The 15741-nt window shown below is 34.4% G+C and overlaps 1 protein-coding gene across 1 annotated transcript; it reads left to right on the forward strand.

Annotated features, from left to right (window-relative positions):
- Nucleotides 1–1054: 1054 nt before the first annotated feature.
- LOC135077677 (regulation of nuclear pre-mRNA domain-containing protein 1B) lies at nt 1055–15516 on the forward strand. The gene is made up of 6 exons (XM_063972241.1): nt 1055–1287; nt 2431–2667; nt 2756–2973; nt 13106–13214; nt 13766–13941; nt 14696–15516. The coding sequence occupies exons 1-6, from the start codon at nt 1137–1139 to the stop codon at nt 14840–14842; spliced, it is 1038 nt and encodes a 345-aa protein (XP_063828311.1). The 5' UTR covers nt 1055–1136; the 3' UTR covers nt 14843–15516.
- The last annotated feature ends 225 nt before the right edge of the window (nt 15517–15741 follow it).

Below are 15741 nucleotides of genomic sequence, written 5' to 3' on the forward strand. Positions count from 1 at the left end.
TTTGAGCTGAAAAAGTAAGTTAGTAAGCTTATCATTGATTGAATTTTAAATTTTATTTAACTATCACAATTCAGTCTGCAGTTAAAATCGAGATTATGTCTTCTATTCTTAACATGATGTGCTCATGATCTTTGCTTTTACATATATTTTTGTAATTCTATTTTTTACCCCCCACTGTAATTTTTATTTTGTGATTAAGGTTTTGCATGTAAAACATCCAGGCTCTTCCTTTCTTCTTGAAGGTCGCGGGAAGAGCCTGGATGCGGGCAGCGCAGGACCGTTCATTGTGGAAAACCTTGGAGGAAGCCTTTGTCCAGTGGACGTCATACGAACGATGTAAAACATGTAAGCATGTAGTACTTGCTATTTAGGAGATATTTTACGAGTTACAAGCGTAAAATAAAATTCTACTATTATTAATTTCGCACTTTGGATTTTTTGTTTGCGCGCCATCGTTTGAATCCGGATCACAGTTTTATTAACCGGATCCTCTTCTTCTTCTTTTTTGATGTTGGCAATACACATCTAGGCCGACTTGATTTGATTTCTACTGTGCCATTTTCAAGTTTTAAGTGAGGCGAGTTATAAAATGGGACCAAGTAGGATGGGATGGGACTTGGGTTAATTAAATGATATTATTATAATGAAGGATGATAGATACCCCTTCCCACCCTGTGCAGCTGTGGAGTCTCAGTAAAGTTGTGATACTTTACTTAGACTTCTTAATGGACTACTTGAGAGAATCCGAAAAATCACGCTGCACTGTTTTGTTTCATTCGCCCACACTCTTGCACATTCACGAACACCTAATATAGACTAATTTTAGAAGATAAAACAAAACCGCTAACACGACATTTTACATTCCCGCCAAAAAGTCCCGATTCCCGGATACTCAAAAAATACTACTCAAGAAAGAATCCAACAACCAATGAGAAGCACCGCATTCGTACTTACCCTGTTCCTATTGGCTGATAGGTAGATAACGATTAACGGTATTTTTCGGAGCATGGTAGGGCTGCGTAACGTCGTTGCGGTCGTTGTTATCGAACTAATGTCAGTCAGTTGTCAAAGTGTGATCGTCGTGGAGGGGAAGGCTTGTGATTTAGATTTAATTCAGTGTCAGTTTATTAGTGATCATGGCTGGATTTACAGAAAATGCGCTTATCCGTAAACTACAGGAGTTAAATTCGAGCCAACAGAGTATTCAGACTTTATCTTTGTGGTTAATACATCACAGGAAACACCACGCTGCTGTGGTAAAGACTTGGTTCAAGGAGCTGCTAAAAGGTAACCTATTTTGTGTTATTTACTCTGTTTTCCCATAATTTTGTTTATCCTACCCTCTGACCAAGATATGTATGAGTGTGTTGAGGTTAAATTTAGTATTTTATTTGTCTTTCACAACTTTGTTAAGGTTACAACAACTTATTGTTTTGATACCCAAACGTTTTAGGCTTTGTCACCAAAAAAAGTTGCTTGCTGGCACGTTCTAGGTTTTTCTAAACATTCATTTATCACGTTTCTAGATTGCAAAGCTTCATACAGTTTCAATTGACATGTTTAATGTTGATATTGACCTTTTGATAATATTTAATTCTTAAAAACCCAATATATTTAGGTAATTACCTTGTGGTATATTGAATTGAAATAAATACTATCTACACGAAATCATTATATGGCCACAAGTGTTAACCTAAGAGTTAGCTGCTTAATATACATTTGTTTGTACTGAAGGTGCAGAAAAGAATGAATTTCAGTATTTAGATGAGTAGATAATTGTCTACAAAATAATGTCAACAACCCATAACTATAGTATAGATGTTTGAAAAAAGTACCATTTATGATTTTTCAGTAGTGAAGGCCTGATGTTTTTTTTATTGTTTTCCTGCCAAGTTCACTAGAAACAGTCAATACCATATTTCAACCCTCTGACATAATAGGCTAGTTTCCTAAAAAAATTTTTTTAGTCCGTCAATTTTAGTATAAAAAAATATTGGACACATATATTTTTAATTGTCAATCAAACAAATAATTACAAAGTTATAGTACGTTGAATTTCCGCGCGACGCGACGTCACAAAGTGCTGCACTTTTACGCACTCACTGACGTCACGGGCCTTTTCTTTAGAACTTTGGCACGCTTTATCTCTTTACATTTTCATTACTTTTAAAAAGTGAAAAATATGTGTTGAGTAGTTTTTGATAAGCTAACTGACGGACTAATTAAAACTCTTGCTTTTTTGACCAGGAAACATCCCTATTATAATTATATAATTTATCCTATAGAAATCATAGGCAGTCACAAATTAAAATCATATTACTGTTATCCTTCTATCAGCAATCAGTTAATGTTTTATTATATTTTCTGTACATAATATGAAATTAATTGTTTGATAAAAATCAGCCTCAGTCACTTTTAATTTGTTTCCAGCTAAAGATGCCAAACAGCTGACATTCATGTATTTAGCGAATGATGTCATACAAAATAGCAAAAAGAAGGGCCCAGAATATGGAAAAGAGTTTGGAGAGGTCCTCATAGAGTCGTTCAAGCATATGGCCAAGACAGGCATTAACGCTAAGACGAAGAACTCACTGCATAGAATACTTTCCATTTGGCAAGAGAGGGGTGTTTATGATGCTCAAAAAATACAAGAATTCAAAGAAGCTGGTATGTATATTTTCTTCCATTTCTTCTGTGAATTTAAATATATTTTTGTGGGGTTATGTTAAACTAAATTCTTATTAATTATCCACAGTTGATCCTAATGATGCAGTGCCAAAGAAGGTTAGCAAGCGCAAATCAGCTGACACAGAGACGAAAGAGCCTGAGAAAAAGCCTAAAATTGAAAAGGAGAGTCGGGAGAGACGTCATAGTGAGACTAAAGTGGAAGTGGACGGACATATCGAGACTCACATCACACTCAGCCCCAGGACGCCTCCGGGAGACCCCCCGGAGCCAGAAGAATTAATTAGGGTAATTTGATCATATTTTACATTTTAAATCTGCATGCAACATGTTACTTAGTTCAAGTTAAGAGCCATTTCACAAAAATATTCCGCGCGAATTTAGGTAAAAGCTGTCAACGCAACGTCAAAAGAGTAAAAAGAACGCTGAAATGGACAAAAAAATCTTGAGCCGTGACCGTATTAAGACTTGATTTAAGTTATTAATTTTAAGGTAGAATGAGGTATTCAAACTTGATAAATTAATTTAAATTTTTAATAGAGTTATTAAGTCTTTTATATTTCGATTCATAATGAAACTAATAATAATAACTAATAATATAATAATATGTAAAATATATATTAAGTACAAAATAAAGACAGTCACATAGTGAAAAAAAAATCTGCCCCCTTACAGCTCTATCATCGGACCCTGGATACGAAATATTCGTCAAGGCGAATCACACAAGCCCAAACTCCATAGGGTTCTATTGTTTTGTTATGGAGGTGGCCATTGCATCTCCTCCAGATCCATTATCAGACAGAGCTAAGAAATAAACATTATTATAAGTAAACAAATAACTAAAATAATTAATCTTACTATCTTACTTCTTACTAGTCTTACTAATATTATAAATACGGAAGTTTGTGTGGATGTCTGGATGTTTGTTACACTTTCACGCAAAAACTACTGAACAGATTTTGATGAAACTTTACAGTACAGTACAGCAGTACTAGGCAGTCTGTGTTCAACTATCACTCGGGTCGGACGTTCCTATCGCAAGACCTTTGGTTCACTCAGTTCCGATACGACTCTAGTGATGTGTGTAATTATTATTATTAGTGCTGTGTGTAGTGGATTTCATTTTGCCTGAGACCTACGCCATGAACCCTGAACCAGAAGACCCTGTCGCCAGCGACAGTGACGCTCATCCATCCCTGGCGTCGACCAGAATAACAATGTATAGGCTATAATTTATGACGATCTGTGACAAACTAAATTTCAAGCGGGTGAAGCCGCGGGCAATACTACATATTTCATACTAGCTTTTTGCCCGCGACTTCTTCTGCGATGAAGTGGAAAATGGTTCTAATAGAATTAAAATATTCTAAGAAAATTAATTTTGTTAAATGATTATATTTTTTGATTTAAAATCTACAAAGGACATTGTCAGAAACCGCCTAAAAAACCGCCCAAAAACATTAACCCATCATAATTATTTTCTATTTTTTTTAATACATTAAGCACCCTTTCATTCTAATGGACACTTAAGCATTGAAAAATTAAATAAATAAGTCTTTTAACGTTTATTCTATAATACTATTACAACTTCCGGACGTTTTGGTGCGTGGCATGGTCTAAAACCTATCAAGTTCCATAATTTTTGCCGATAAAATCTGTACGAGGCATTACCGTACTTTATTGCTGGGAGTCCATGTATAGTGATGTTCCTGCGGCCATCATAGACAATAAAATATCGATTTTGAAAATAAAATAAATCGATTAAACTGCTTTGAAGACTAGATTTGCGTTAAAAGCTAAAAAGATATTGACAGTTTGACACTATTACAAGAAGATATCTAAAGTGTCCAACTGGTCGAAGGTCGTAAATAAAATAAAAATAATTAGGACCATAAACTGATATTCATGGTATCATAACTGTAAAAGTGTCAGAATCCGATGTTGAATCCAATGCCAGTTGAAGTGTGAGAAACATATATATTTTTTTTTTATGTGACAGGAGGCAAATGAGCAGACGGATCACCTGATATCAACCTAGTATAGTTGCCAGTCTCTCATAATCTATGCCAATGAGGGTTTTCGCGATTGAAAAATCCGCCAGATGGCAATACGTAGACGTGAGGTCCAAATGCTGCATGATTGGTTATTTTTGACATGACATTGACAGATATCCACCAATCATGCAGCATTTGGACCTCGCGTCTACGTATTGCCATCTCGCGGATTTTTCAATCGCGAAAACCCTCATTCATAGCACATGTATAATAATAGACCAAATGAACTTTTATAGATTGTGAAAGAGAAGATAAAGATTTTATTATTTTATTAAAATCTTGCCACGAGGTAGTTTTTCAGTAGAAACCAGGATTGGATAATCGCTACAGGCAAGTATCAGAACATTTTATAAATATTTTTAATCGATTATATCCATGTGAATCGTTTTAATAAATTGTCATTTTACTTTTTCAATTAAAACTTTTTCAATCCCTAGTCTTGTCAAACTGTCATAATGTCAACAAATTATAAATGTCACGTCAGTTGACTCAATTTCAGTCTTCTGTGCGTTTATTGTATTTTTATTTCAATGAAATAGTGCTAAAGGGTTAGTACTAAAACTGAAAGCCTTTTTTCAGAAAGAAAACCAATGTGGTGCCCTTATTATTCATGCTGTTTGAAAGTTACAAGTCAGTGATACAGAGTTGCCGACATTATAACTCCGTAGTGATACCATACCAAAGAAGAAGTTTTCCTAAACACTTGTGTTGTTTTTATATGTGATCGAATAAAAAGGATTAATTCTACTGCTCAAATGGAATAACTTATCCCAAGAGACCGAATATAAAAAAAACCTCTCCATAGAAATTATCACCATCACGAGGATGTGAATTTTTTTGAGAATTTGATATTGGTCCTGTAAGAAAAGTAGTTGTATTTCAGTAGTAGAATCAACCCTTCTTGTTTCATCAGCAAGAGTAACTATAAAAACGCCCTGTAGGTAGGTATTATTAAGCTGAAGAGTTTGTTTAGTGTCAAAGACTGTCACACAGTGTAACTTAAATTGGCATATTATGATAATGAACATAAAAACTTAAATAAATATTTATGTTAATATTTTTTCTATTTATTTATTTTCCCAAAGCTTCACAGTGACAGCTGAAACAGCAATACTGTTAACAAAACAGTAAAACTAAACTTGGAACAAACTGTTACAAATATGAGGGGTTTAATATTTTACAAATTAAAATAAAACCGCATGTTGCTTTACTTTCTCGTATAGGTAATAAATGTAATTAATGGCTAGATTATTAATGTTACTTTGTTACCCTCAATAGTGAGGAAATCTTATAAAATGGTAACCCTGATTTTTATTGTCATTCAAGTGCTCTTTCTTCGCATAGGCTTCTGTGATTTGGCCAAGGGCCACACACATTGCGATAACATTATGCGACATTGATTTGACAGCAGCGGAGTGAAGTCTTGCGACTATGCAAAATGATACCCTGTAATCGTAGCGCATACAGACATAGACTGGGCGGGGCACATAGCTCGTAGAGCTGATGGCCGCTGGGGCAGGAAAGTTCTTGAGTGGCGACCACGAGCCGAAAGACGTAGCGTGGGCAGGCCTCCCACTAGGTGGACCGACGATCCACGGTGGATCGAGCCCATACAAGGTGTTGGACATGGTGCTTTAAATGCAACTACTTAAAACAAGATTGATTTGCATATAAATTGAAAGATGAGACTTCATTCTATCAAATATCACTAATATCAAGTCATGATCTACTATCATAGTTATGTGGTGCGACCGTAAAGTGAACAAAGTCAAAATCATGGATTTTCTGACTTCTGTTTGTATTGTCAATTTATCCAATTTCGTTCACTGGTTTTATGTTATTACTTATTAATGTATTAGCTTATACCTTTATCTTAATCTGTGTGTTAAAATGAGTGCCTAAAAAACTTCTAGCTTGGCTATTTTGACGTATTTTTAAAAGGTATTTTTTTAAATGAAAACTGCGTGTTTTAGTTGACATCTTGGGCGATCTTTAACAAACCATGAATGAGAGATGATAGATGACAACGTGGGCGATATTATTACTCAGTTTTTAGACCCTTATTCATCCCTATTTTCGAGAAAATCACAAAAAACTAAATAAAAGCGCCTCATTTTTCCGCATAGCAAAATTAACTTAGGTAAAATTCGTTACACTAAAATAATGTCAGGTAAACCAAAGATGTTTATTTTGGTTTATGAGTTGTTTATCATGTGCAATTCAGTAAAAATACTCATTAAAATGAAAAACCTCAAGTCAAATAGAGATTTGTATGCATTATTAAAAACCACGATGAAAGATCGCGCTAGTTCTTTAGCTAGGATACTAGAGCTGTTTTCGCATACACTCTCTTCAGATAAACACAGGTAAGTACTAACGTAGTTAATAGGTACTTTATGAACATAAAGAAATACTATAAAACAGATATAGTAAAAAAATCATATTGTCATCATCTCAAAAGATTGTCGTTGAATTTAGTACATACCATACATACATTTTGTATGTATTTTTTTCTTAATTTATGATTGTGTTAGGTAGGTATTGAGTTACACATTTTATTTATCAGATAACTATAAAAAAAAAACAATAATTTCATTGACACTGTTTGTCGCAAGAAGAAGTAGTGTCATTATAATGAGAACCAGTTTTTAGCTACAAACGTAGATTGGCTTAGGCAATCTGTTGATTGGAGTCAGTTTTGTAGTCCGCTAAGTCCCTATAAAATTGCATTAGTATGTATCTAACAGCTAACAGAATATAAAATCAAGCTCGACAAAATCGAACAAAGTGATTGTGTGCAATGAAAAATCAGGCGTTTGCAAAAACATTTCTTTCATAATTTTAACACTTAATGAGAATAAATTTAGAGTATTGTTAGATTATGTATCTAACAGTTAACAGAATATGAAATCAAGCTCGACAAAATCGAACAAAGTGATTGTGTGCAATGAAAAATCAGGCGTTTACAAAAATATTTCTTTAATAATTTTAACACTTAATGAGAATAAATTTAGAGTATTGTTAGACTATGTTACTCTTTAAATATGGAAACAGACCAAAATGAGTGAGTATTTGCTTTTAATTGAACAATTAATACAAGATTTTCATCACTATATTTTAAGAATTTTTTTCACTTATATTAATTGCCATCTAATAAGTAAAATCTATCACATTAGAAAGATAAACTTGTCAACCTTACACTGTAAAAATTTGAAGTTACTACGTTGACGCAATCTCATTTTATTTTAAAAACACTGAGTAAGGAAGCGATGTCCAACGCTTTGTATGGGCTCGATCCAGTGTGCGATCTGGTGAAGGTCGCGGGAGGTGCCTGTATGCGAGCGGTGCAGGATCGGTCTTCGTGGAAATCCTTGGGGGAGGCCTTTGTCCAGCAGTGGACGTCTTTTCGGCTGAAACGAACGAACGAACGATACGTATTACCACTATTTACCAGACATTACTATTTATTGCATACTCGCCGGATTACACGTAGGAGCACGCGCGTTACAGCTTCGGCCTTGCATTATTATAAGATCTTGTTCCGCCCTTTTACGAACTTCCTCCGTGAGGATATCCCCGCCGAATTCTATGATGAACCTATCAAAAGTCATATTCTGCAATGTCAACCCACCACAAGGTGGACCGACGACCTGATAAAGGTAGCGGGAAGGCGCTGGATGCAGGCCGCTACCAACCGTGCGATGTGGAAGTCATTGGGGGAGGCCTATGTTCAGTAGTGGACGTCCTGTGGCTGAAATGATGATGATGATGAAGAAATGAATGAAAATGACAAATCTTCGCACGTGTATAATACCGTGCCAAAGTAATCATATAATTTTGGCACCTTAATAACTATTGCCGTTTTTGTTGTAAAGATCATGCAGCGCTACTTGCGGATATTATTGGAAAGAAAACTATGTGGGCTCTAGATCTGAAGCCGCTTTAACGAACACGAAGTGCTCATACAATGCGGCGTATTTTCTTCCAGTCTTTAGTCAGGACTTTAGTCGAATTAAAACCCCGGTTGAACGTGATATAGCCGCACTAGAATACGATGCTTTTTTGCATAATCGCAAGACTTCGTTCCGGTGTCGACCGAATGTTATCATGATGTATGTGGCCCAGGGGTTACCGTAGCCGCTAAGGTTTGAAACTTCTTGCTTAAAATATTGTAGTCTTTGGCATAGACTACGATGGTAGTCATGGAGATAGGAGTTTGTTATCTCGTGTCAGATGTAAATGGTGAAAAGAAAACTCATGATTCGTGGTATTTTTATGTAAAATGTAGGTATTTTATAAAAGTGGAACCCCGAGTGATCTCCAAAACCCATTCTATTATTATATACGATTCGGCTTCGAGATCTATAATACAATAGGAGTTTATTTCATGTGTCAGATGACAAGGGTGGAAACAACCTACGATTCATGTTGTTTATTTACGTGCAATATGTGGGCATATTGTAAAAGTGGAATGCCGAGTTGTATTTCTAAAACTTGTTCTATTATTTTATACTATTTGGCTGCGACTCGGCGTGACGACAATACAAAACATTTTTCGCGAATCGGTGTTCATACATTCACACAATACATTAGACGCCATGTTGTCATAAACGACATATTATAAAATCGCTGTGATTTAATATTCTTAATCATTAATTTTATGGCAAGTGTCCATCAGGAATCATTGTTCTTACACACAGAATCGTATTATTTCGCTTTCGGGTAGTAATATGTCAAAATTGTTGGTTCTTTAGGCGAACAATGTATGGAGAACGAACATTGTCCTTTATTATACAGTGTGAGTCACGTTAAAGTGTACATATGAAAATAGATGAAACTAGACCTATTTTTATCGACAAAAAAGGGGTCAAAAATTTTTTGAGATTTTTTTTTAATTTTTTATAGAATTTTTTTTCTTCCAATTACTTATTGTAAAGAAAATGTAATAACTTTTAAACTAAGCGGTATATCCTGATAAAATAAAAACAGTAATAATGCTAAATAACAGGCAATACTAAAAAAATACATAAAATACACAAAAAATGCCAACAAATAATAAAAAATGATACTTTTTGAAAAAAATCTGCTTATAAATTCGTATTTTTTTGGTTATTTGATAAATTTCTCCAAAAAATGCCCCTATAACAGGTGGTTTTTATTACTTTTTATTTTTCTTTATCGTATTATCTTTGTAAAACCAAAAATTGCATGTCTTTATCCCTATCACAACATTTGCTATGATCGTTTGAACAAAGGCCTACCACAACATTATTCTCCGCTACATGTAGAGACAATTTTAATTTTAACTAAAATGCTCATTTTCCTTCGAAATCTTTTGTTTTTATTTGAAATCTAACTTGTCTTTATCAAAATTACAAATCTAGGGCCATTTTCAGTTTCGTTGTTAACGAAGCGTTGAATGGCGCGCCCGGAGAGGTTTAGTTCAAACGATCATTGCAAACGTTGTGATAGGGAGAGAGACATGCAATTTTTGGTTTTACAAAGATAATACGATAGAGAATAATAAAAAGTAATAAAAACCACCTGTTATAGGGGCATTTTTTGGAGAAATTTATCAAATAACCAAAAAAATACGAATTTATAAGCAGATTTTTTTCAAAAAGTATCATTTTTTATTATTTGTTGGCATTTTTTGTGTATTTTATGTATTTTTTTAGTATCGCCTGTTATTTAGCATTATTACTGTTTTTATTTTATCAGGATATACCGCTTAGTTTAAAAGTTATTACATTTTCTTTACAATAAGTAATTGGAAGAAAAAAAAATTCTATAAAAAATTTTAAAAAAATCTCAAAAAAATTTTGACCTCTTTTTTGTCGATAAAAATAGGTCTACTTTCATCTATTTTCATATGTACACTTTAACGTGACTCACACTGTATTTAAATATTTGAATACTTGTTTACAAAATTATGAGATCTTTCTAAAACAAAATTTAAACACTACACCTGCCGCAGATTTCTTTGTAAACAATGTTTTTTTGTTTTTCCTTCAGGTGCTAAAATCACCAGGCTATTGTGTGCGCATACTCTGGAGTATTCCACATAGAACTGGTCGTCGGAGAAGCATAGATTTCCTTTAAGTCTACTCCCGCTACCATATGGAACTCCGCTAAAACTCGTGAGGGCGCCAACACTTGCTTTTGTATCGAAAATTAGTATGAGCAGCTGCGCACGCGGTTGCCCGTTGCAGGCTCTATGCAACCACACTATTTTAAACCGTGGTCCCTAAGCATGAGATGGGAAACTGCACTCTCTTGAATTCTCTTGAATTTGATGGTGTTAGGGGAATCCTAGGAATGAATACAGACTTTCCAATGGAATCTCCTCATCAATATTGCGAAATTGCGAGTTGCAATGCAATGTTACGTTTTCACTTGTTATTTTATTGTAATCTGACCTTGATTTTTCAAACACGTGTCCAAATAAAAAAAAAAATTAAATCAAAAGCACTAAGGAATATTTCATTGATATCAACTCAGAAACAAGCACAGATAACAGAAACTAAAGGGAAATGTGACAAGGGACAAATTGGAACATATTGCTTGTGAAAGCAATGATGACAGTAGCGACGTCATTATGTAAACAGTTTATATTGCTTGCATAGTACTAAAGATTATTCGAACGTTGAATATTGATACCGCACATAATTTGATTTCTTTGTGTGTGTGAATTTCTAATACGACACTGAGTTTCGAACTCAGCGCATTACTTAGCATCTCTCTTTGTTTATTTCTATGGAACCAAGTTATCTCCAAAATAACATTCCACACCTTTTTAACCTAGTCAGGTAATAATTTTAATAAAATACGAAGCACGTCATCTATCAATAGGATATATGTATATTTTAGAAGTTAATAAATTATGCATAAAATATAAACACTTTAGAAGTTTAGTTAAATCGTAGAATTTCTGAAAAACAACTACTAAAATCGTACTGAAAAAAAAAGTATTAATAATATGTTATCTAATTTATATAATAAACGTCGAATTTTATCAAAGATTTAGGACTAAAGTTTTTGAAAATATTTTATAGCCTACATAGAAAAAAATTAGGATTCTAAATCGTGAAAGAATTTTTTTTCGGAGCCTATTGCCTCCAAACAAATAAACAAACAATTAAATCTTTCCTCTTTTATTAGTATAGATTTAACAACAAAGCTTCATCTCGAAACAAAACGCTTCTTTTTCTTCTTCACGAAACAAAACTCAAAGCGGATAAATAAATAAACAAATCTTTGGACAATTTCACAACGCCATCTAGTCCAAAAGTAGGCAACCAATATGCTTGTGTTAAGGGTGCTAGCATAATGGATATACTTTTTTATAATTTATTTATTAAATTAAATACATGGTACCTACATATTATACATAGTTACACCCAGATCCGTCAAAGAAATTAAAATTCATCATTTCAATTTCTGCTCGGCCGGCCGACTCGAAACAGCCTCTCGGCATAGTATCAAATGTATTTGGTCGCCGTACAAATCACCGCTTCACGACACGAACGCACGTAAACGTCACGGCGGGAAAAATGACACAGGTCCTGCCTTGACGGGCGCTCGCGCCATACTAATCGATGTCGGCTTCCGCATTGTAATTTATACTGATATTCACATCAATATTTTGACAAAGTGGTTACTAATATTTAAACAATAACTGTAGAAATCAATTTTACAATGAATATTCTTTATTTTGGGATACTTTTATTGCAGTTATTGCTGTGTTTTTAAACCAAAAACCACGATCAAAATGTGACGTTAATCTTCAAATTTGCCAAATTATTTTTAGATTTTACTCAATAATGGTAATGAAATTCAAGAATCTATTTCATTAATGGACTACAAGAATATATGTCCGATGATTACTATATATTTTTAAGCTTATTATATGAGCATAAATAATAGATACAGGACTTTGAAAATGAGTCTGCGGCAATTTTTCCGTAAAATGGTTGTGGGAGATGGGGCACTGTGAATTAAGCAAAAGAGTTTTAGTAAATCCGTTTCATTAATGGTCAACACCAAGGATTGACCTATCTTTCGCAGTTATTAAATAATATCTGAGTGTTGCTTAAGATAGTAATTCATGCTTCCAAAATCTTAGAAATTCGCACTAAAATGTAAAATGGCTCTTAACTTTGAAGCGAATTTAGCCTATTGTTGACAAATTATTAAAAACAAAACCAATGTGTGTGACATTAAAACTTTCATAACTTGAATACTCATATTTTGGTGACAGGACTGGTATTATTTTTTACATTGGCCCCAATTCAGAATAATTAAAATCTAAGCTATTTCTAATATCTCAAAATAGCACCTACTCAAGAAATCCAATTTTATTTCAGGCACTTCTGGAGCTTGAATCGAGTGCTTCCAGCGACGAGGCAGTCCGCGAGAGAATAGCGTCCCTGCCCCCAGAAGTATCCGAAGTGCAATTATTGTCTAAGTTAGAAGGTAAAATGACGCCAAAGTACCGCCTTAATCTCGCAATACATATCATAAGGCGTATGCAACACGTAGCTTTGATCATTAAAAGTTTGGATATATGAATAAATGAAATAAATGAATTATAATTATCCTGAATCTATTGTTTCATTTTTTATTTTCTTTTCAAGTTTTATTCTTTTCATAAGTTTCACATGCACATAATGATATCTATTTCTCAATTAAAATCAGAAAAATAATTCCATCTGTAACAGAATTTACAATAAAAATACTTCATGCTTAAGTTTTATTACGTTTTTTCTTTGATTTTATGCCCTTCCTTTCTTCTTCATAAGATATTTTCTTCATTAGTGCAATATAAATAAATTGCCACATTCACCGTAAACTTCTTGAATTTAGATAAAAATCACAAATGTAGGTAAAACATAAAAATAAGAGTAAAATTTAGTTTACCTACCCACATGTCAGTAAAGTTTGCTTCTTGCCAGCACAAACTGTAGTTTTATTTTATTTAGTTTGGGACGGACGGTCAGATTCTGATATAACACCGTCTGTTCCAGATAAGGAGTCTGCGTTGAGTTTGAGTGCTGTGGTTAACTCGGCTGTGTCTCTGCTCGCTGAATATAACCTGAGGCTATCCGAGGAGTTGGAGAAAAGAAGGAAAGTGGCAGCCATGTTGAGAGACTTCGCGCAAGCGCAGAGGGACCTGGCGAAACAGGCTGAGGCTAGGCTAGAGGTGCGTGTTTTGACAAATCATAAGTATAATTAAAAAACAAATCAACAATCTACCATTTTGTTCTGTTCGCGAATTTTTCGTATCGAAATACAATACTGTACTGAATAGCAGTTATTATTTCTTTATTTATTTTTGTAACATAACATTACAATCATAATATACACTAGCGAAATAATACATTGACCGTCACTTGAGCTCACTACGATGTATCAGCGCGCAGTGGCTAGATAGTTCCCGCGGTTGCTAACAGATGGCGTTGTGTGTCACTTACATCGCGGGCTTACAGTTCTTTCTCGTCACTTTAAAAGGTTTTTAGCGAACTACTGTAAGTAAGCTTCGGGAGTACACTTAGCATAAGGAGCGCTTAGCTTGAACGCTTATAGAGTGTCTTGCTTAGCCTCTCAGAGTTACTCTCCGAAATTACCGGGTCTACCTAATTATGTCACACCAGGTTTTTGAGTACATTTTCGCTTTTACGTCGGGGTTTCACTTCACCTTACCATACGTTTGCCAATACAAATCGGCGCCACCCCTTATTACTTACAGTTTTTTTAATTAAGTATTTCGTTTCATTTACCGCGACCACGAAGTTTTGCTTAGCATCGATATACATAATTACGTAATAATAAATCTTTATCTAGGCATCTAATTAAGGAATAAATTCACAAAAATCTCACTACATAATATGTAGTGAGATTTTATTACATATTATTTTAGAGTTTACCTCCTAAAACAGTTTCAATATCGTTTCCAGGAATACAACGTAAAGCTACAGAAGATATATGCAGTAAAAGCAGAAGTCAAGTCTCACATAGACAATTTGCCAGACGTGTCCCAACTGCCAGATGTCACCGGAGGCCTGGCGCCTCTGCCCTCGGCTGGGGACCTCTTTAGCATCTGAAAACACATACAAGTATCCAGAAGACTAGAGGCAATAAGGTAGACGATATTCAATTTTAAGGGCATAAGGACGGATTGGATCAATCAATAGGACAATAGGGATGTTTCCTGGGTAAAAAAGCAAGAGTTTTAATTAGTCCGTCAGTTAGCTTATCAAAAACTACTCGACACGTATTTTTCACTTTTTTGAAAATGTAAAGAGATAAAGCGTGCCAAAGAAAAGGCCCGTGACGTCAATGAGTGCGTAAAAGTGCAGCACTTTGTGACGTCGCGCTGAACTTCAACGCACTATAACTTTGTAATTATTATTTGTTTGATTGACAATTAAAAATATACGTGTCCAATATTTTTTTATATTAAATTTGCCGGACTAAAAAATTTTTTTTAGGAAACTAGCCTATCGCGGAGAATTTAGCTGAATTTCAAAGTAATTTAAACTTTTATAGGCTCAAGAATGCACTTTACATTATGTACCACATAACTGAACTTACACTCCGATCGAGGTAACTGCGTACCTTGCTGGAATGCGACTCTCCCTCGCACTTACCCCGCGTTCGCCCCGTCCGTACTCTGTCGGTGTGACGTCACGGCTGCCAGGTGCGCAGTAAACTTGATCGCGTTGTATAGTCCCGTTTATTCAGTGGATAATTATGTAAGTTGTGTTGACATTATTTTATAATATCAAAAAAAATCTGACATTATGTGAAACTTGATAAAAAAACTTATCATATAAAAATCGTCCTTACTACTTACTTGATTATTAAAACGTGATTTGCCTGTTCCTTCCTTAAGCCCTTGTATGTTTTTGTTAATCATAATTTGGTGGCTTACTTTTCTGTTGGTGAAATGACTAATTGGTCCGAGATAAAAATCTCTAATATTTTTAAACAAGCGTGGGTA

Source organism: Ostrinia nubilalis, chromosome 13 (genome assembly GCF_963855985.1).
Source record: "Ostrinia nubilalis chromosome 13, ilOstNubi1.1, whole genome shotgun sequence".
NCBI classification, from domain to species: Eukaryota; Metazoa; Arthropoda; class Insecta; order Lepidoptera; family Crambidae; genus Ostrinia; species Ostrinia nubilalis.

Coding starts and splice junctions, on each gene's coding strand:
- LOC135077677 (XM_063972241.1), top strand. CDS start 1,137: ATGGCTGGATTTACAGAAAATGCGCTTATCCGTAAACTACAGGAGTTA. Junction 1,288..2,430: donor GTTCAAGGAGCTGCTAAAAG/GTAACCTATTTT, acceptor ATTTGTTTCCAG/CTAAAGATGCCAAACAGCTG. Junction 13,215..13,765: donor ATTATTGTCTAAGTTAGAAG/GTAAAATGACGC, acceptor CGTCTGTTCCAG/ATAAGGAGTCTGCGTTGAGT.